This window comes from Rhamphochromis longiceps, linkage group LG22 (assembly GCF_057381845.1).
Source record: "Rhamphochromis longiceps isolate RC_006_pf linkage group LG22, R_longiceps_female_GT1.1, whole genome shotgun sequence".
In the NCBI taxonomy this organism is placed as follows: Eukaryota; Metazoa; Chordata; class Actinopteri; order Cichliformes; family Cichlidae; genus Rhamphochromis; species Rhamphochromis longiceps.
In genome coordinates this window covers 25569386-25589299 of record NC_140577.1, presented here as the reverse complement: position 1 = coordinate 25589299, position 19914 = coordinate 25569386, and the positions used below count along the sequence as shown (strand labels likewise).

At 43.4% G+C, this 19914-nt stretch overlaps 1 protein-coding gene and 1 long non-coding RNA gene across 3 annotated transcripts; both read right to left on the bottom strand.

Annotated features, from left to right (window-relative positions):
- Positions 1-246: 246 nt before the first annotated feature.
- LOC146644175 (uncharacterized) lies at positions 247-8448 on the bottom strand. Of its 2 annotated transcripts, XR_014909254.1 has the most exons (4): positions 8273-8448; positions 7641-7790; positions 2662-2729; positions 247-2534 (listed from the first exon to the last, which is right to left on the bottom strand). It is a non-coding gene; the product is annotated as an uncharacterized LOC146644175 (long non-coding RNA). The 2 variants fall into 2 exon arrangements; XR_014909253.1 differs by having other exon boundaries at positions 247-2729.
- A 3191-nt stretch (positions 8449-11639) lies between these two features.
- LOC146644174 (ubiquitin carboxyl-terminal hydrolase 37-like) lies at positions 11640-19229 on the bottom strand. Its single transcript, XM_085395852.1, has 19 exons — positions 18984-19229; positions 18442-18510; positions 18165-18342; positions 17986-18070; positions 16403-16483; positions 16149-16204; positions 15778-15850; positions 15585-15668; positions 15029-15084; positions 14727-14783; positions 14501-14632; positions 14286-14409; positions 14049-14200; positions 13844-13943; positions 13627-13703; positions 13341-13449; positions 12673-12730; positions 12347-12504; positions 11640-12260 (listed from the first exon to the last, which is right to left on the bottom strand). Exons 4-19 carry the CDS (start codon positions 18019-18021, stop codon positions 12255-12257), a joined length of 1359 nt encoding a protein of 452 aa, XP_085251978.1. The 5' UTR covers positions 18022-18070; positions 18165-18342; positions 18442-18510; positions 18984-19229; the 3' UTR covers positions 11640-12254.
- Positions 19230-19914: the final 685 nt, after the last annotated feature.

The following is a 19914-nucleotide window of genomic DNA, read 5'->3' as shown; positions in this document are numbered from 1 at the left end:
AAAAAAATTGAAAATTGTTTTTGTTTTTTTTAACATATATTTCTGGTCAGAGAAATTTAAGAGGCTTATCCCTCAAAACTGTAAATACAAAAAAGTTGCACAAACTAGTTTCCCACCACAGGAAATTTATTTTAAGTGTCTTCATAGTTTTATTTTTGAAATACACCAATTTTTATACACTGCAGGAAAAACGAAAATAAATATTATAATGCAAATTTGCAAAATAACAGCATGTGCATCAAAATAAACTATTTCCAGCAGTGCAATATGAGTCCTAAGCATCCCAGAAACGACACAGAAAGTCATAAACTCAAACATAACTTTTAAAAACACAAATATAGGCTCATAAGGCCCCGATCGTAAAAAACTACATTTCCGCAAAATGACGTCTCTTCCGGTTTCGGGCAGGTCATGGCGGACATGCGACAGTTCACGCTGATGGACGTAGGAAGTGTTACAAACAGCTGATCGGATCGGCAAAGCGTGTTTCTGGAATATTATGTTTTTGTTGCTGCAAGTGCTTTTTATGCAGTTTCTGCAAAGCTATATGTGGAAGGAAACTGTGACCTAGGACAAGCTGATGGCATAAGATGTAAGTACAACTCCTCCGGTTTCATATGTAAAAAAAATTATTGCGTTAGCTTACGTGGTTGCAGTGCTACCGGGATTTAAAAATAGTTACGCAAAATGGAGCATGTCCGCTCTGACCGGCTTTAACCCTTGTGCTCCTCTTCGGGGCAGCCCCAGACCCCGGGGGTCCCAAAGTACCCCACCCTCAGTAGAGACAGGTGAATGAAAATGAAAAAAAACCCAGAACGATCATTTGGGGTCGAAGAGTGCCCCAGAGCGATTCTAATGGGTTCGTCAGGGGATCGGGAAAGAAAATGTAGCACTTGGGGGCCACGCACAGAAGCTGCTGCGGCAGCGTGGGGGTCATTGATACCCCAGTACATAAAAATGAAGCATAATCATAATAATGATGATGATAATAATAATAATAATAATAATAATAATAATAATAATAATAAGAAGAAGAAGAAGAAGAAGAATACAACACACAGATGCTTCTGAGTTTTATTTTATTTGAAATTACACTCACGATACAACTGAGGCAATCTGGAAGGCCATACCTTTTAGGGACATGCGCAATAGGGAGGGTGCGTTTTTAAAATGCCCCCCCTCCCCCCCGGGGCTGTATTTTTGATTACAATATCAACAAACTGTCCGTGTTTCAGGTGCTCGGTGCTGTACAGCGCCTTCGGTGGTTGTGAATACATGATCAGGAGACGTTGAATGGAAGGAATGAAACGCGGCATGAGGAGTCTTTTCCTGATGCTGTAATAATGTTCAGCGTAAAAGTCATCCTCCAAGTGTCACAGCGGGATGGAACGGACACACGCGCAGGCTCCGAGTTGGGAAACACAAGAATCTTTATTACAGCACACCAGGTGATCTATTTACAGAGGTCAGGGGGAAGGCGGGCTCCGGGGGTCCACACACAAAGGGAAAAGACGCTGAAAGTCCACACGCACTCCGTCCACTCCTCACGCTCCTCTCCACACTCCACAGAAAACACGATGACGTACTCCACTCCTCGCACACTCAATCACTCAGGAAACACAGGGGTTGGTCCAGGGAATGCGGATCGGCAACGGTCCAGCGACGAGAAACACAGAGCTGCCGTCTTATAAAGGAGCTGGAACACTCTCGTAACGAGCCACAGGTGCGTGATGGCGACCAGGTGCATGGACCAAGGGCAGAAGCCCACAGGTGAGCTCCGCCCTGGCAGAGGGAGGAGGGAAAGAGAGGAAGGGAGAGAGCAGGAACAAAATGAAAAACATATGTAGCCATACTGAGCCGACTGGGTAGGCACAGGGACCCTGACACCAAGACTCGCAGACACTCGTGTTGTCTCTGGCTGGGGTGATTGGTCTTGCACCCGTTGCATGCTTCGGTGCGGTACTCGTTGATCACTAGGTCGAGTAGGTGATACACCTACGCAGTTTTCACGGTATCGACGAGTAAAGAAGACGCCCAACCATCAAGCTCGGCGTCTTTAACTGAGAATATCCAAGGGCTCCACCGAGCCCCATGAGAACATAAGATGTAAAGTACGCTCCTGTGCCAAATAATCCCAGGGAAGTGAGGCGGAAGAATTTACACCGCTCCTTCAATTCGATCCTCTCCTCTTCTTCCCTTTTTCTTTGTTCTTCCTCCTTTCTCCTCTTCAGCCTTTCTCCTTCGAGTTTCTTCTGGGCCGCCCTATACATCTCGTTGGTGTAGTGGTTTCCTCCATTGAAATCCACCATTTCATCAATTTCATCCAAAAGACAGCCCCAGAGTGTCGATCACAGCGATATTTCTTCCGTCTTTGCCCTCTGCCTCTTTTCTGAGACAGCTGTCGGTGACAGACTCAGGCGAAACGTCTTCTTTGAAAGCGTTCGCATCCCCCAGGATGGTGTTTCCGGATGCACTCTTTCCCGATACTGTTTTACCGACCAGAAGGAGTCTCAGTTCTTCACGGGTCGCAGAGCCTGCAGGGTTGGGGAAATGATAGTAACATTTGAATCATTCTAGAAAAAAAAACATAAAACACTACGTTACACTAGGCTATTTTTTTGTTATCTTTGTATTGATGTTGACAGCAAGCAGTTTGCCCACATAACGCCAGTAGCACAAGCAGCACACATCCCTGGATCCGGCCTTTGGTCGCCAACATTTTCAGTAAGCTAAGAAAAGAAGAAAGAAAAAAAGAGGAATTAAGGCACATTCAAGGAAAGTATATCAGATCAGATTAACAAGTTAAACCACACTGAAAATACATGTTGAATAAACCATGGCCCCAAACTAGTTGGTTGTCCCATGTGTTTCCCCCGTAGCTCCTCCGGGCGCACACACAATGAGCCCTGGTTTCGCGACGCAGGCGTAGCAACAACCTCCTTCTACTCCTCACTGCCTCCTGTGTGTGTGTGTGTGTGTGTGTGTGGGAAGGAGGTACTGGGTTCCTCACAGACGGTGGTGTTCGCGAAACCCACCCTCCCCAAAGCTAAGGGCTCGCCAGCGAGGCGCGTGAGAGCGAGGAAAATGTTTTAAAAAAAGGGAAAGGAGGATGAGGAGACACTGAGGGTCCGAGGTCTAAACGGAAGGCTGTGTTCAGGTAACCCGCCCTCCGCAGACCTAAGCGTACGCTAGAGAGGCTCTTGAGAACGATGTAGAGGGAGCAAGGATGAGGAGGAGCAACGGAGACCCCGAGGTCCAACTGGAGGGTGGTGTTCGTGTAATAGGCAGGCAGGCCACACAGCTGCTTTTTCACTAGCGAGGCGCATGAAAACGAACGAGAAGGAGCAAGGAGGACGAGGAGCAACGGAGATCCCGAGGTCCTCACCGAAGGGGGTGTACACGAAATCGGCCATCTGCAGACCTAAGCGTACACTAGCGAGGAGCATAAACGGAGGGCGGTGTTCGCCTAATGGGCAGGCTAAACAGCTGCGCTTTCACTAGCGAGGCCCTTGAGAACGATGTAGAGGGAGCAAGGAGTATGAGGAGCAATGCAGGGTCCGAGGTCCAACTGGAGGTCAGTGTTCGCGTAATAGGAAGGCCAAACAGCTTCTCTTTCACTAGCGAGGCGCATGACAACGGTAGAGAAGGAGCAAAGAGGACGAGGAGCAATGGAGAGCCCAAGGTCCTCACCGAAAGGGATGTTCGCGAAACCGGCCCTCCACAGACCTAAGCATACACTAGCGAGGAGCATAAATGGAGGATGGTGTTCGCGTAATAGGCAGGCCAAACAGCTTCTCTTTCACTAGTGAGGCGCATGACAACGGTAGAGAAGGAGCAAGGAAGACGAGGAGCAACGGAGAGCCCGTGGTCCTCACTTAGGCCCATTTACGCGCAACCCAAGGCCCATCCGGCTAAGCGCTCGCCTGTGGGGAGCAGGAGAACGGGGGAGGAGGAAGGAGGTCGAGGAGGAACGGAGAGTCCGAGGTCCTCACTGAGGCCGGTGTACGCGAACACTCTCAAGAAGGAGACGATGATGATGATGATGTGAAGTTGAGAGTTGTTGCCGTGGCGCTTTGGGTTCCCTCCAGACCCCAAGGTTTGCCATCGTAACTTACGCGATCGATGGAGGGTTACAACCAATTAGGTGCCTTTGTCCGACGGTGTGACGAGACCCGCTATAGCTGGGGGTCCGCCTGACCCCCATCTGTCCCCACCGTGAACCGGCGCCCTGTTTCGCGACGAGACCTGGGTCCGTGCTGCCGGGGTCTGCGGGACCCCCCCCCCCCTTTTTTTTTTTGGTCCAGGGCGCACGAGGGTTAAGTATGCCTTCATAGCATCCCACCAAGTAGCCAATGTAGTGTCCTCTCGATTATTTGTCTGTTTGTAAAATTGTATTTCATCTCTTATCAATTTAATAAACCCAGAGTCTTTAATTAAGGACACATTTAAATGCCATCTGCGGCTTTGAGGAATCTGTAAAATATTTCCAAGACATAGAAAAATTGGCACATGGTCCGAGAATACTATATTACCAATACTTGAATCTATAGAGTTATTCACTAAGGCTTCAGAAATAAGAAAGTAGTCGATTCTAGTATAAACATTATGAGGCGGAGAGTAAAAGGAATATTCCCTGCCTTCTGGATGCATTGTCCGCCAAATATCATTCAGACCTAAATCTGAGGTCATCTGCCTTATGGCAACTACAGATTTACTCTCTGTGCCTCTCCTAGGAAGTGATCTATCTAGGTCTTGATCCAGTATTTGATTAAAATCTCCTCCTACCACTATTTGTGCACCTTCTAATTCCAAAAGATACTGTGACAGGTTGTGAAAAAAGGTGAGTATGTCCGCATTAGGTGCATAGATATTACATAAAATTATTGGTGTGTCCAGTAGTTGTCCATAAACCAATATAAATCTACCTTCCTTATCTGTTATTACTTTTGTTTCAGTAAAGCTAACTGCTTTATGAATCAGAACCGACACTCCCCTACTTTTACCAGTTCCAGGACTGGAAAAGACTTTACCTACCCAGGAACATTTAAGTTTTAAGGCTTCTGACTTACACATGTGCATTTCTTGAATAAAGGCTATATCAACTCTTGATAATGTAACACACAATACTTTACCACTACTGAATGTAGAGAAAGTTAGGATCTTAGGCTTATGGTCTCTAGGAATCGACTAAGGCGCGAATGACACACAGCTCAAAGAACAGTCAACATTTATTCAAAACAAAACCAAAAACAGTCATTCAACAGTTCACAACAGTTCCAATTGTCCATATTTGGTGAGGACATCGACAGCCTTACTACATGCATTACTGACTATATAAACTTCTGTGTGGATAACACTGTACCTACCAGGACTGTACGGTGTTTCTCCAACAACAAACCTTGGATTACCCCAGAAATTAAAACCGTCCTCAAGCAGAAGAGGAGGGCCTTCAAATCCAGAGACAAAGAGGAGTTGAAAAGGGTGCAGAGAGAGCTGAGGGGACTGATAAGGAATGGGAAGGAGAGCTACAGGCAGAAGATGGAGAACCAGCTTCAACAAAACAACGTTGGTGAAGTCTGGAGAGGCCTCAGAACCATCTCGGGCCACAAACAGCAGAACTCTCTGCCTGGGAGGGATGTGAGATGGGCAAATGAACTGAATCATTTCTTCAACAGATTTGACTCAGCCATGAGGCAGTCTGCAACATCGGCTGCAGACTCACCCACCCCCACTGCTGCTGTTCCACCTCAGACACTTCACACCTCCTCTATTCACCCTGCTCACTCCCCCCCACCCCCAACAACAGCATCCAATACACACTCAACACAAGGCTCCAGCCTGTCTCTCTCAACCACCCAGGTTAGGAGGGAACTGAGGAGGATTAATGGCAAGAAGGCAGCGGGTCCAGATGGCATCAGCTCGAGGGTCGTCAGGTCCTGCGCGGACCAACTGTGTGGGGTGATGGAGCACCTCTTCAACCTGAGCCTGAGGTTGGGAAGAGTCCCACAGCTCTGGAAAACCTCCTGTGTTGTACCAGTGCCAAAGACTTCACGCCCCAAGGACCTCAACAGCTACAGGCCGGTGGCTCTGACATCCCACCTGATGAAGACCCTGGAGCGGTTGGTCCTGGCTCAGCTTCGGCGCCTAATAAGCTCATCACTGGACCCACTTCAGTTTGCCTACCAGCCTGGCATTGGAGCGGATGATGCCGTCATTCACCTCCTACATCGTTCCCTCGCTCACCTGGAGACCGCTGGAAGCACTGTGAGAATCATGTTCTTTGATTTCTCCAGTGCCTTCAACACCATTCTTCCCTCGGTTCTAAAGGACAAGCTGGTGAACTCTGGAGTGGACCATCACCTCACTACCTGGATCCTGGACTACCTCACCGACCGACCACAGTATGTGAGGACTCAGGGCTGTGTGTCGGACAGGGTCGTCTGCAGTACGGGGGCCCCACAGGGAACGGTTCTGGCTCCGTTCCTCTTCACCATCTACACTGCAGACTTCTCCCACAATTCCACCCAGTGCTTCCTGCAGAAGTTCTCTGATGACTCTGCAATAGTCGGCCTCATCACTGATGGGGACGACAAGGAGTACAGAGGTCTGACCCAAGACTTTGTGGACTGGTGCCAGCTGAACTACCTCCAGATCAACGCCAGTAAAACCAAGGAACTGGTGGTAGACTTCCGCAGGCACAAGCATTCTCCACTGCAACCACTGAACATCCAAGGTATGGACATTGAGGCTGTGGACAGCTACAGGTACCTTGGTGTTCATCTGAACAATAGACTGGACTGGACTCATAACTCAGACGCCCTCTACAGGAAAGGGCAGAGCAGGCTGTACCTGCTGCGGAGACTCAGGTCGTTTGGGGTGGAGGGCCCACTCCTGAAGAAATTCTATGACTCTGTTGTGGCTTCTGCTATCTTTTATGGCGTGGTCTGCTGGGGCGGCAGCATCTCTGCTGGGGACAGGAAGAGACTGAACAGGGTGATCCGAAGGGCCAGCTCTGTTCTAGGATGCCCTCTGGACCCAGTGGAGGTGGTGAGTGACAGGAGAACGGCGGCTAAGCTGTCATCCCTGATGGACAACATCTCCCACCCCATGCAGCAGACTGTGACAGCACTGAGCAGCTCCTTCAGTGGGAGACTGCGGCACCCACGGTGTGGGACGGAGAGATTTCGCAGGTCTTTCCTCCCCACTGCTGTCAGACTCCATAATAAAGACTTTAACTGATCAAGCACACACATCCATACATATGCAATAATACTAAGTGCAATAATCCTTTCTGTCATCGTTGTATTTTTACTCAGTTGTATATAGTATTTGTATTTGTATTCTATTTTTATCTTATTGTATATTTATTTTATTTTATTCTACTGTATATAGTATTTTATTTTATTCTATTCTGTACAGTTGTGTACTGTATTTATTCTTATTGTATTCTAATTTTTGCCTCATAACTTTTGCACTGTCCACTTCCTGCTGTGACAAAACAAATTTCCCACGTGTGGGACTAATAAAGGTTATCTTATCTTATCTTATTTGTCAGTCTGTGTATTCAGTTTTAGAGTTCAGAGTTCAGTGTTCTTTTCAGTTCAGGTGTGTGAGTATAGTGTTAATGTTAGTAGTACTACCCGGGTAGTGTATTGTTCTGAGATCTCATAAGCTTATCTGTCAAGAAGTCACGCAGTTGTCACTTTAAGTAGGCTGGAAATCTTTCCTGCATCGCAGCTGGGGATCCGGAATCCTGGCTCGCAACTTTAGACTCCAACAAAAAAACCAACCTGCACAGGGCAGTGAACATATTTTACATGAATATCATATAACAACTTAATCAACACTAGTGACCAAATGTCTCTCACTCTTTGTATATAACGACTTAATGCAATCAATAATAAAATTAATCAAAGAACCTTAAAACAATTTCCACATCATACAAATTTAACTCAAATCTCATATTTTGTGAACAGCAGTCACATCAATCCAATGAATTGAGAGAATGTACATTACTGATGCACGAGGAAAGTGCAAAACATGGTCGCAGTACTATTTAGCCAAAGACTGCTCATATTTATCATCTCATTACAATAAATAAAACTTACCTACTAGCTTCCAAAGAAATATTTCCGATTGGTTTAAAACATTTACAAGTGAAGAAATAAAAAGATAATACAGCATTTAAAAGGAACACATGGAATTTACATTATACTAAGCTAATGATTAGCTAACGATTAGCTTGCTATGCTAGCGCAGTTAGTCAACTCACCGGAAATGAACAAACAACACAAAAACAGAGGTACATCAGCACCAACAAAAAGTGTCCGCGCTTCCCAACAAGCGGAAAAGTAAAATCCAATTTGTGTCTTCACACACAACCTTTTTCTTGAACAAGGATTAAAGAAAAACTCGGTGAGTAGCTCCGACCAGCATATGTAGCCTTAGCGCTATTCTCCTTCTCTACAGTTCTCAACTCAAGTTCACAAGCACTAAACAATCTCATAGTGCCACCTACTGACATTCTTTGGGAACAGCAGTTCATTTTCATGAGGCAAATTTTAGGTGGGTTACAATAACTTTAGATATGTTAATATTTTCTTCCTCTTAATCCCGTTATTCAACCCCTTAACATTCCAGCTGGCTATTTTGAAATCTGTCTGTCTATCCATGTTATATGTTGTCTCCTTGACCTGGAGACAACATATAAGATGACACCGCCATGGACCTCAACCTGCAGGCTTTGTGTTACCTGTTTCTTTATACAGGAGCATGTAGGGGTGGACTGCCTTTTTATTTGATAACCCTTTTCTCATGTTTTTCTTAGTTAGGGACATTTTGGGGGACGTTATACTCTTACTTGTTAAACACATGCTCCCATCCACTCTCTTGGTCCAGAAGCTCCATAATCCAAGTGTCCCAACTCAGGTCTGATGGCATTTTTTCAGTGGTGTTTTTAACCTCTTGGGAACTTTCACTACATTCCTTACTTGATGCAGAAAGAAGAAACGAGTCAGGGATGCATAGCAAGCACAACAAGACACCAGCAGCCCAGACCTTTCACCAACTGAAGACATTTGCAGCACCATAAAACATGACAGAGAAGAGCTGGGACTATGTGAAAGGGTGAAGTGCTGCAGTCAAGTTGCAATGGTCCTATCTTTTATACAGTCTATGGTTCACTCTATTAAGATGTGATTATTTCCAAGGTCCATTTAGTTTTAGTTAGCTGAAGCTAAACCAGAAGTTAAAACGAGATGGTGAAAAACATTTTTAGTTAATGTTACGACTGTTGTCGTAATGTTGTCTCATATGTAAATCTGAGTGTGCAGGTGCCTTTCCGTGATTGGTGCATCCATGGGACGGCCCATACAGATTGGCTAATGACCTGGAGACAACATATAAGATGACACTGCCGTGGACCTCAACCTGCAGGCTTTGTGTTACCCGTCTCTTTATACAGGAGCATGTAGGGGTGGACTGCCTTTTTATTTGATTACCCTTTTCTCATGTTTTTCTTAGTTAGGGAGATAAGACATTGTCATTTGGTTTTATTCTTTTCATAAATAAGTTTTGTACATCCTTTAGATACGGTCCCTTTTGTTTGTTGTTTTGGGGTCCACCCCGAAGCTATAGTTCGCTCCTTTCCTTTGTTAGAATTCAATCACTGTGAAAAAAAATCACCATCAAAATTGTACTGGTTGTGTGATGTGCTGCTTGGGGTCAGACAGGGGTGGATCACCCTCATATTATGGTCTGGCCACCCTTAGAAAGGCCATAACACTAAAATGAAAATTAAAACTAGACTTATAACTGGCTGGTGTCCTTACCAGTGACATTGGGTCTGAACTGTGGGCTCCTCTTTCCAGGTGTTCGTACTGCCTGAGTGGGACCAAGATGTGCTGTCTTGCCTCTTTTGGGTTTTCTGCATGTTTCTGGCTCAACATGCAAGTATCCACTTCTTGACGTTCGCTGTTGGTTGCAGCCACTTGAGGTTTTTGGGCTCATTTGGGTTCTCAACACTGGGTGACTTTGATGGGAGTGAAAGCATCCTCACAACATAAATCACCACACTACCTGCTTTTGTTTCAGAAATTTTCTTTATCCTTGTTAACATGTTTGGGTACTGGGTTTACCTGTAATGCATTTTGTGCTCCAAAAGCTGTTAGCATGACCTTTTTTATCATTAGATTGTGCCACACCAGCACCTGAGAGAAAAGCTTTGAGTTTGATTTTGTGTTTGTGTTTTGCAGGCACTCAGGAGAATAAGTCATGATGTTTCTTGTGTTTGTCATGTTAGTATCTCAGTGCTTGTCAATCACCAGTCAACAGTGTCACCACTGTGAACAACATCCTTCGACTGTTCGAGCCAAAACCTTGGAGAAGTCCCTGCAGCCGCTTCAAAACTCATCACTGAGCTCGATCTCTCTTTTAACACGCTGGAGACAACAATGAAAGATGACTTTCTTTCATATGCTGCTTTGACGGCTTTGTTCGTGAATAACAACAGAATCAAAACCATCCATGAAGAGACATTTCACCCGCTGATTAATTTGGAGAAACGGGACTTCCACAAACCAGTTGGAGACTTTGTCTTCTGGATGGTTTCAGAACCTGATTTCTCTCCACTAGTTCAATCTTTTGGGAAACAAATATACAACACTGGGTCCGGGAAACCTTTTCCTGCCACTGAGGAGCTTGAAGACCCTCCATTTTTGAGGAGCTTTCCTTCAGTCTGTCAGTGAAAGGGATTTTGTTGAACCTTGAAACTGCCGTGACCCTGTCCAAAGACCAGCTGGCCACCTGGCCGGGTCAGTCATGGATATTCACAAATACCCCATAGTACTGGTGGAAAAGACATATTGAGGGAAAATCCATGTTCAGACCATGTTCAGTGTGTCGTGACACTTGCACGATGGAAGAACACACCCACTTGTTGGTGCCAGAAGAGCCACTGAGAAATTATTGTTTTAGCTGGCTCATTACAAGTCGATGGCTGCTCACCTGGAGTAGGATAAAACTCTGGAGCGAATAATTGCCCGATTTTACTGGACAGGAAACTGTTTTAGACTTAGAGCTTTTTATTGTCATTGTGCAGTTTCTTGCACAGTGAAATTGGGTAAGTGGAGAGCATAGAGCCGCTGTATCTGTGCGCACCACCATCTTGCATTTTTTGCATGTTTGGCTGGTGTCACTTTTGGACTTTGCTACCTGTAGCTAAACATTTGCAGCTAAATCATTTATTTAAAAGCAGAAGCTGCAACTGATCGAGGGAATATTTGTCTGAAAACTTAAACTGAACTCCAAGGGTACCATTGCTCCAGCTCACCATCTTTACCTGAGTGAATCAGTTTGTTGAACAATCTAAATGATTCAGAAACTTCTGTGACATCAACTTAACTAAGGCTCATTACAAATTTCACAAAACACTGCTGAATACTTTTAATATTTTTTTATTAGTTATTTTTGTTTTTGTTGTTATTTTGATTTTAATAAAACAAAATAAAATAAAGAATTAAATCATTTCTTTGTTTTTTTTAATTTAATTTATTTTACAAATAAATTAATAATAATATTAATAATAATAACAACAAATTAGTGCTGTCAGCGTTAACGTCATTTTACCTAATGACGTTAACGCTGACAGCACTAATTTGTTGTTCCCAGAGAGCAAGCCAAACACTGGTCCAGAAAAGGACGATCTCTAGTAGATTTTGTTTTAACCTCCTAGGACCTGGTGTCCACATATGTAGACATAACATTTTGGGTTGTCTAGACCAAAATACAAAATTTTGCTCTTCAAAAACCTGATATCCACTTATGAGGGAGGACATGACACTGCCACTGTTCAATCGAAATTTAAAATGAATGTCCTCATATGTGGATCTCATTCTTTTGAGAAACAAAAAAAAGATAGTCTGAATCTGATGTCTTGGTTTTTACCTTCATCGGGTCCCAATCAACCTAAATGGCACAGAGGAATTAAAAATGCATGCCATGAAAGTTCAGGTCTTAGGAGGTTAAAAATGTCCCTGCTGATGAGACCAGTGAATGTGGGGCGACGGTGGCAAGAAAAAACTCCCTCCTGGAGGAAGAAATCTTGGGAGGACCAGGCTCTCTGGCAGGACCCTTCCTCCTGAGGGCAATACTTACCTATACTTGTCCTCCAGTGTGCGATGGTGGGCTGGGACGACTGCTTTTCCTTCTCAGCATGATGATGACCTTAACTTCCTTCCTTCCTTCCATTTCCTGTTTCAGAACTGAGAATGAAGACAAAACTGGTTAACAAGGTAACAGGACATTTAAAAATTCTCTCACTTCAGGATGAGATGCTGTGTCTTCTTACGTTTCTCTTGTAAAACAGGATGTAGGCCGACTGCTGCTGTTCCTCACAAACTGCAGATCCAGTTGTGTGGAGCACCTGTGCGTCATTATAGGTGAGCCAGCGATCTGATGTAGAGTGCTGACTCTCCTCAGGATGGACAGAACTACAGATGTAGTGTCCTGAAATCACATTAAGACAAATGAATCCAACTTCTGGAAGTCAACTGATTCAAGCAAACAGTGATTTTGACTTAGTGCTTCTTAGAACATCAAAAGCTTTTGTGTGTGAGTCCTTCACTGAAAAGTAGCAAGTTTCATTTTCTGTTTGTCACAAGTCTGTTGTTTTACCTGACTCTGTGCCTCCATAATGACTGATGATGCTGCAAAGACTATAACAGCCACCACCCTGAGAAGGAACAAATCCAAAGAGTGTTAGTTTCATAAAGTCTCACATCAGTGCCATAATTAAGCTGATTTGCTGAGGCTACGTCCACACTAATGCGTTTTCGTTTGAAAACGCATCGTTTTCTCTCCGCTTTGACCTCCCGTCCACACCGAGACGGCGTTTTCCTCAAGGAAAAACACAGCATCTTGAAAACGCTCTCGAAAACGCATACATTTCAAAACGGAGTTGTCCCATCGCAGTGTGGACACTCGAAAACGCAGACTTTCTAAAACGATGACGCATTTTGGTCATGTGATGCAGTCATGTGAGCAATTAAACAAAGATAAGCCGAGTGCATTAGACAGCAGTTGTTTTGATTGCTCTCAACTTTGACAGCCCTAAAAAAGATTAATATCAGTTTGTACATGCTCCGGATAGCTTTTCTTCAAATTCTGTAATTCTCACTCACTTTTGCGCATGCGCAGGACTGGAACGTAAGCGTTTTCGGCCGTTTCAATGCAGACGCACAACTATTTGAAAATGACTGAAAACGCCAGTGTGGACACGGAGTTTTCAAATCTATCCGGGCTAGTGTGGACGTAGCCTGAGACGTTCTGCAGTCTGTTTTTACCTGATTGGATGGCACCACCAAGTCCCTCTGCAGCCTGACGGGGTCATCCACCTTCTTAATCTTGTAGGTTTGTGTAAAGCCAAACCTCTTCAGATGCAAGATCAGAACTCTGGCAGAAAAGAAAAAAAACACAAACAAGGTAGAAAATAAGAAGAATGAGTGTCAAACACAAACAGAAGATGGGAGAAAACGACTGCTCAAGTATTGTCTCGAAGAACTCTGATATTTGATGCGCCACAGTTTGGAAACCTGGTCAGTCGATCAATTCTGATGTGACCTTACTCACCTTGGCAGTGTATCAAAAGACGACTTCAGTTCTGAGGCCGTCCCTCCACAATCACAGCGAAATTCTATTTCTTGTTCCTGAACAACAGCACAGAGAAAACAGGCTTTATGGTAGAAAGAAATCTCAACATATGCACACACACATGCACACAAACACTAACAAAAAAGGTGTGTTAAGATCGCTGATACGACAACTCTATTGGAATTTGTGATCTTACCTTCAAGTATGTCTCTAACATGTTTATAATAGACCCCTCTGGAACAAGGTCTAGAGACAAGCTGGTGAATTCCTCTTGCTGTGATGATTGGTGACCGCAGCTACACATTTCAGGAGTAACGTAGTTAAAGTAAAGATCAGGTACGTGGAAAAGAGGTATATGAAAATATTGCAACCAGCTCTGCGTTTCTGAAAGACAGGCTTACCTCTTGCATGTCCTCATGTTTTCCATTTTAAAAATGTGATGGTCTTCTACTGGGCAGCTATAACTTTGGCCCAGGAGAGCTGCGTTCCTCTCCAGGTGAGGTGTGAGCCTTTTGACCTCATCGAGGAATAATGTTAGGAATTCATGAGCGTCCTGAAAGAAAAGCAGAGAGATTTAAAACAGTACATCAAAATCAGAAGGTAAAGCAAAAAACGAAATGTCCAAATAGCTGACGCACTTTCTGTGCACTGCCGGTGTATTCAGGAGCTTGACTGCTGAATGCCTTCTTAAAAGCTCTTAGGTGGTGATCTTTAAGGCCATAATCTGTTGACTCGTGACAGTCCCTGACATCAATAAGCCTTCTGTAGAAAGGAAGGGTAAACAGACATTTCTGCTGTTAGATCTCTTTGTTCTTCAGGTTTTTGAAGAAAGTAGAAGGTTGACGTAGCGCACCTTAAGAGCTGAGCTTCTGGATCTGTGCTCCACAAAACCCCCTGACGCCTGATGTCTCTTATGAACTCCTCAATGTTGAGGAGGCTCTGCAGGCAGGAGTTCATGTAGCAGGTGTTTCCGATGTTTGGAAACCTGACACACACGCGCAACGTTTACAGTATCAGTGTAAAATAATTCATTTTCTCCACTTTGACAAAGTGAGTCTTTGTGCACCACGTGTACTCACCCGAAGCAGTCTATAGTCCCAGTTTGACTTTCTATTTTTTTCCCACCGCATGCTACACTGCTCCAAAAAGGTAAAAACACAAACACAAAATTAGGAAAGATGTCAAGATTCTGAGCAGTGTATGCGCATGTATGCATGAGCTTTGAAGTTGAAACATTTTGGAGGACGTCCAAAAGTAGTAAAAAAAGATGTAAATACACAAGGTGGAAGAAAAATGCCAATAAAAGGGAAATAAAACAGCTCCAACTAAACCACTGCTATAAATATCTCCAGCAGCATTAAAGAGCGGCGCATTTCTTTACCTCTGATGAGACGTAGAAGGAATTTCCTTCTCTGCCACGTTTTGTTTGTGTAATTTCTGTTTAGAAACAAGAAAACCAACATCAGTAATGGCATAAAACAAACATACCAAGGGAGTCTCTCCATGAAAAGTGTCCAGTTAGAAAATTTGGTATTATTTCATATTATTTATCACTTCAGTGAGCTGTCAGCTCATGAAGCAGATATATAGGAATATCTTTAAATAAAATAAAAACAATTTATTCATGCTTTAAATTGAGTTTTAAAGTTTGTCCTATGAAATACAAAATCCTTCATTTGGTTTTGATCAAAATTCAGTTTTTACAGAAATCATCCATCAAGCTTCATTAAAAGATTCAAAAATGCTTATTTACCATAAAAAATATTTAGAGAAACATCCTGCAAGTCTCTTCAAACTTACCTTTCTGTGAAAAAAAAAACTTTAAACATCTTTGAACTTAATTTGAGGACATGGATGTGCTAAATTACTCTTAATTCTTCGCATTTAACTGTGATGAGTAAATGCTTGATGACAGTGACTCTTTCCATAAAACATACCTTCCAGAATTTAAAAAGAAACCAGCGACACTTTTTTTGTGTCTTCACAGTGTTGCTCTCTGCCTCTGCATCGCTGTCAGTTTGCTGCAGAGGACGAACAAACATAAGTTTATTAAAAAAGTAAAGTCACTTTAAATTAACAAGTGCAATTTAAAGAGAATGTGCATTTCATATGTTTCGTGTAAAAGCAAACCGAGGAACAGCAGAGGTGTCTCCATTTTCTCTTCTTCTTTTGACCATTTTCAGCAACACAAGCATCCGGGATGCTGATGAGGACAAAAGTGTAAATGTTATTTTTCAAAGTGGAAATTTTTAACAAGGAGTACATGCTGGAGATTGCAGATAAAAATTAATAACTGTAATGGAACAAAATCATGTATTTTGTACATTTACACTCTACATTTTCAAACGCTAATCTCTGAATCAATAGAAATTATAGACAAGACTAGAAGTAGTAAAAAAGATGTAAATACAAAACACCAATAAAAGGGAAATAAAAGAGCTCCAACTAAACCACTGCTATAAATATCTCCAGCAGCATTAAAGAGCGGCGCATTTCTTTACCTCTGATGAGACGTAGAAGGAATTTCCTTCTCTGCCACGTTTTGTTTGTGTGATTTCTGTTTAGAAACAAGAAAAGCAACATCAGTAATGGCATAAAACAAAGTATATGGTAAGAAAATACAATATCCTTCATTTGGATTCAAAATTCAGTTTTTACAGAAATCATCCAAGAATCTTCCTTAAAAGTTTCAAAAATGCTTATTTACCATAAGAAAACATTCAGAGAAATGTGCTGCGAGTCTCTTCAAACTTACCTTTCTGTGAAAAAGAAGTTTAAACATCTTTGGACTTGATGTGATCGCAGCCAAAATCTCCTCAGCTTTGCAAAAGTTCAACTGAAAACAAGCAGTCAAAGGTTGTATATTTATAAACTTTCAGCATAGAACGTTCATACCCTGAACAGCAAACATCAGCATTATGATGTATGGGGCTCATTTGCATATTTTGGAATGTATGCTCATTTGAACTGTATGGTGCTCGTCTCCAAGCAACTGCTACAAAAACAGGTCAAGTCAAGTGGCTTTTATTGTCATTTTAACCACGTGCAGAGGTACTGTACAGAGTGAAATGAGACCGCGTTCCTCCGAGACCCTGGTGCTATATATGACATATACGGACAAACCCAGGACTACATAAAGTGCAGTGTGCATAAATTGCAAAAATAAACAAGACAAAACAGTGCAAAACTAGACAGAACAGGACGATACAGACACAAGACAATGGAAATGTGCAAAATGCTGAGTATTGTGCAAAAGTAACTTGGTGTCTGTATGTATGTGTATGAGTGTGAGATACTGCAGATAAGTGCTTGGTAGTGACATGTGTGAAGGTGTGCGTGTGCCAGTGCAGTCACTGAGTGTTCAGGGGTCTGACGGCTTGTGGGAAGAAACTTTTCCGTAGTTTGGTAGCGAGGGCCCGGATGTTCTGGGACCTCTTTCCAGAAGGCAGCAGGGTGAAGAGTGTGTTTGAAGGCTGTGTGGGGTCCTCCAGCAAGCGGGTGTTATAAGGAGGGGAGAGGGACTCCAATGATCTTCTCAGCTGCTCTCACAATCCGTTGTAGGGTACTGCGATCTAATACGCTGCAGTTACCATACCAGACAGTGATGCAGCTACTTAGGATGCTCTTGTTAGTCCCACTGTAAAAGGTGGTGAGAATGGATGGTGGGAGATGGGCTTTCCTCAGCTTCTGCTTGAAGTAGAGACGCTGCTGGGCCTTCTTGGTTATGGAGCTGGTGTTGAGGGAGCAGGAGAGGTTCTCCGCCAGGTGGACACCAAGAAATCTGGTGCTCTTGACGACCTCCACAGAGGATCCATTCATGTTAAGTGGGCAGTGATCCCACTGTGCTCTCCTGAAGTCAACAATCTCTTTTGTTTTGTCCACGTTCACAGACAGGTTGTTGACTCTACACCTCTACAGATGGCCCGCAGTGCAACCCTTCAGCTTCCTACTAGATTCACCTATATACAAATTTAAAGACCTAGGAGACTTACTTCTCGTCACAGAGTTGTAGCATTCACAAGATTTTCAGAAAACTTGAACTCAAGGTCAAGGTCACTGATATTCAAACTGACCCCAGAACTTTAGTAGATGCACCAATGGTATCAATTCAAAATCCTACGCTTCTCGTTCCATTTTTATTTCACTATCTGTAACTAAGACAAATAAACAGTATTTGAGACACAAGTCACTATTAAAGTGGTTAGTGAGACTCCACATCTGATAACAGCATAACACACTGCTTATTTATGTAAAATTGTCATCAATAAATGTGTTCAAAACAGAAGCTACACTGGCTTTAAAAGTTTTTGTTAACTCTGACTACCTGTCTGCTCTTACCTGTTTCTTTTGCTCTCTGCTGTCTTCATCCTCCATCCAACTCTACAGCTATTGTTAGGGATGACATGATGAAACTGAAGGGTGTCTGGGCACCGAAAAAAGAAAAGAAGAGAGATTGGATTAGGCTGCAGCTGGCGTGCCATTCTCTCACTTCAGGATGAGATGCTGTGTCTTCTTACGTTAATCTTGTAAAACAGGATGTAGGCTGAGTGCTGCTGTTCCTCACAAGCTGCAGATCCAGTTGTGTGCAGCACCTGTGCGTCATTATAGGTGAGCCAAGGATCTGATGTAGAGTGTGGACTCTCCTCGGGATGGACAGAATTACAGATGCAGCAGCTGTTTCCGATGTATGGAAACCTGACACACAAACAAAAGTTTACAGTATCAGTGTAAAATAATTCATTTTGTCCAGGTTGAGAAGGTGAGCTTTGGTCCTTGTGCACCACGTGTACTCACCTGAAGCTGTCTGTAGTCTGAATTTTATTTTCCATTATTTATCCACCGCCCAAATGTTTCACTGCGCTACTGCAAAAAGGTAAAAACACAAACACACAATTAGACACTGAGCACTGGATGTGCATGCATGCATGAGCTTTGAAGTTTAAACTTTTTTTATCATCAACAATTTTTATTTATTTCATTTTAAACTTCAATAACAGAGCTTAAGGATAACTACATAAATAAATAGTTTAAAAACAAACAAACAAAAACAACAGAACAACAACAAAAAACAAAACAAAGGGAAGTTATCCTATTCTTTCTTCGCACACCAATTCCCACACCACCACTCTGTCATTACTCCTCTGTTCTTCAAGTTACAGAAAGCCAGCTTGTAAAGGGGGACCAAATACAATCATATTGATGCAATTTGTCTAAAAGGTTATTAAGAATGCAAAGCTGCAATTTGTGCCGTCAAACCCCAATGTTAAGACGTCGTCGCATGCTAAAGTCAGTGACCATGGCTATGCTAGCACTGAAGCTGCCAACGTGGGCTTAACCCTTGTGCTCCCCTTCGGGGCAGCTCCGGACCCCGGGGGTCCCAGAGTACCCCTGGGTCGCATTTCACAGGCCGCGCATCAGGGTTGGCTCCCGTGCCCCGTACACCCACGTTTCCCTCCCTGGATGCCACTCCCGTTTCAATTTTTCTCCTAGTTTCAGGCAGGCTCTATCATGTTCGTCCATGGGAGGCCGCTGTTAATTGGGACACGGCCTACGTCAGCTGCTGTTGAAATCAGGTGATAGACTATGAGCACGTTAAAAAAAAACAAAAAAAAAACTATGTGCACGTTAGCATATGCTACTTCCGGTGCGGAAACTCCTGTGGGGAGCTTTGTTTCCGGTGTCCTATTCGCGCTTTGTTTACGGTCCAAAACAAGTTAAGAAAATGAATGAATCAAGCCGCGATTTACATTTCTATAGATGTCTTGGGCATTTACCCAATATATCTGTAAATTATCTTCATCGACTTGTTGATTTTTTCCCCCGCGCCTCAGAGCAAAAGAGAAAAGGGATTCAAATGTTATATTTCTCAGTATCTGTAAACAGCTGTCCCTCGTTTATCGCGGGTGTTATGTTCTAAAAATAAGCAGCGATAGGTGAAATCAAGTAGCCAATTTTATTTTTTGACAGTGCAAAACGTTTCGTCGACATCCACTGCACTTCAGAGTCACACTGCTAGTGATCGATGCAGCGATTCTGTACTGTACAGGAGAGACGTCACGGAGGAGATCGTCTGCAGCGATCAGGACACAAGGTGACGTAAAAAAAAAAAAGCATGCAAACGTGCGCTAAAAAATCTGCGAAACAGCGAGGTGAAAGGTGAACCACGTTATAGCGAGGGACCACTGTAATTTGGAAGGTAAGTCACAACATACCCTTCGTAAATACTAATGTATAGAAACCCTTACCAGCAATCATTCATTTTTTGTG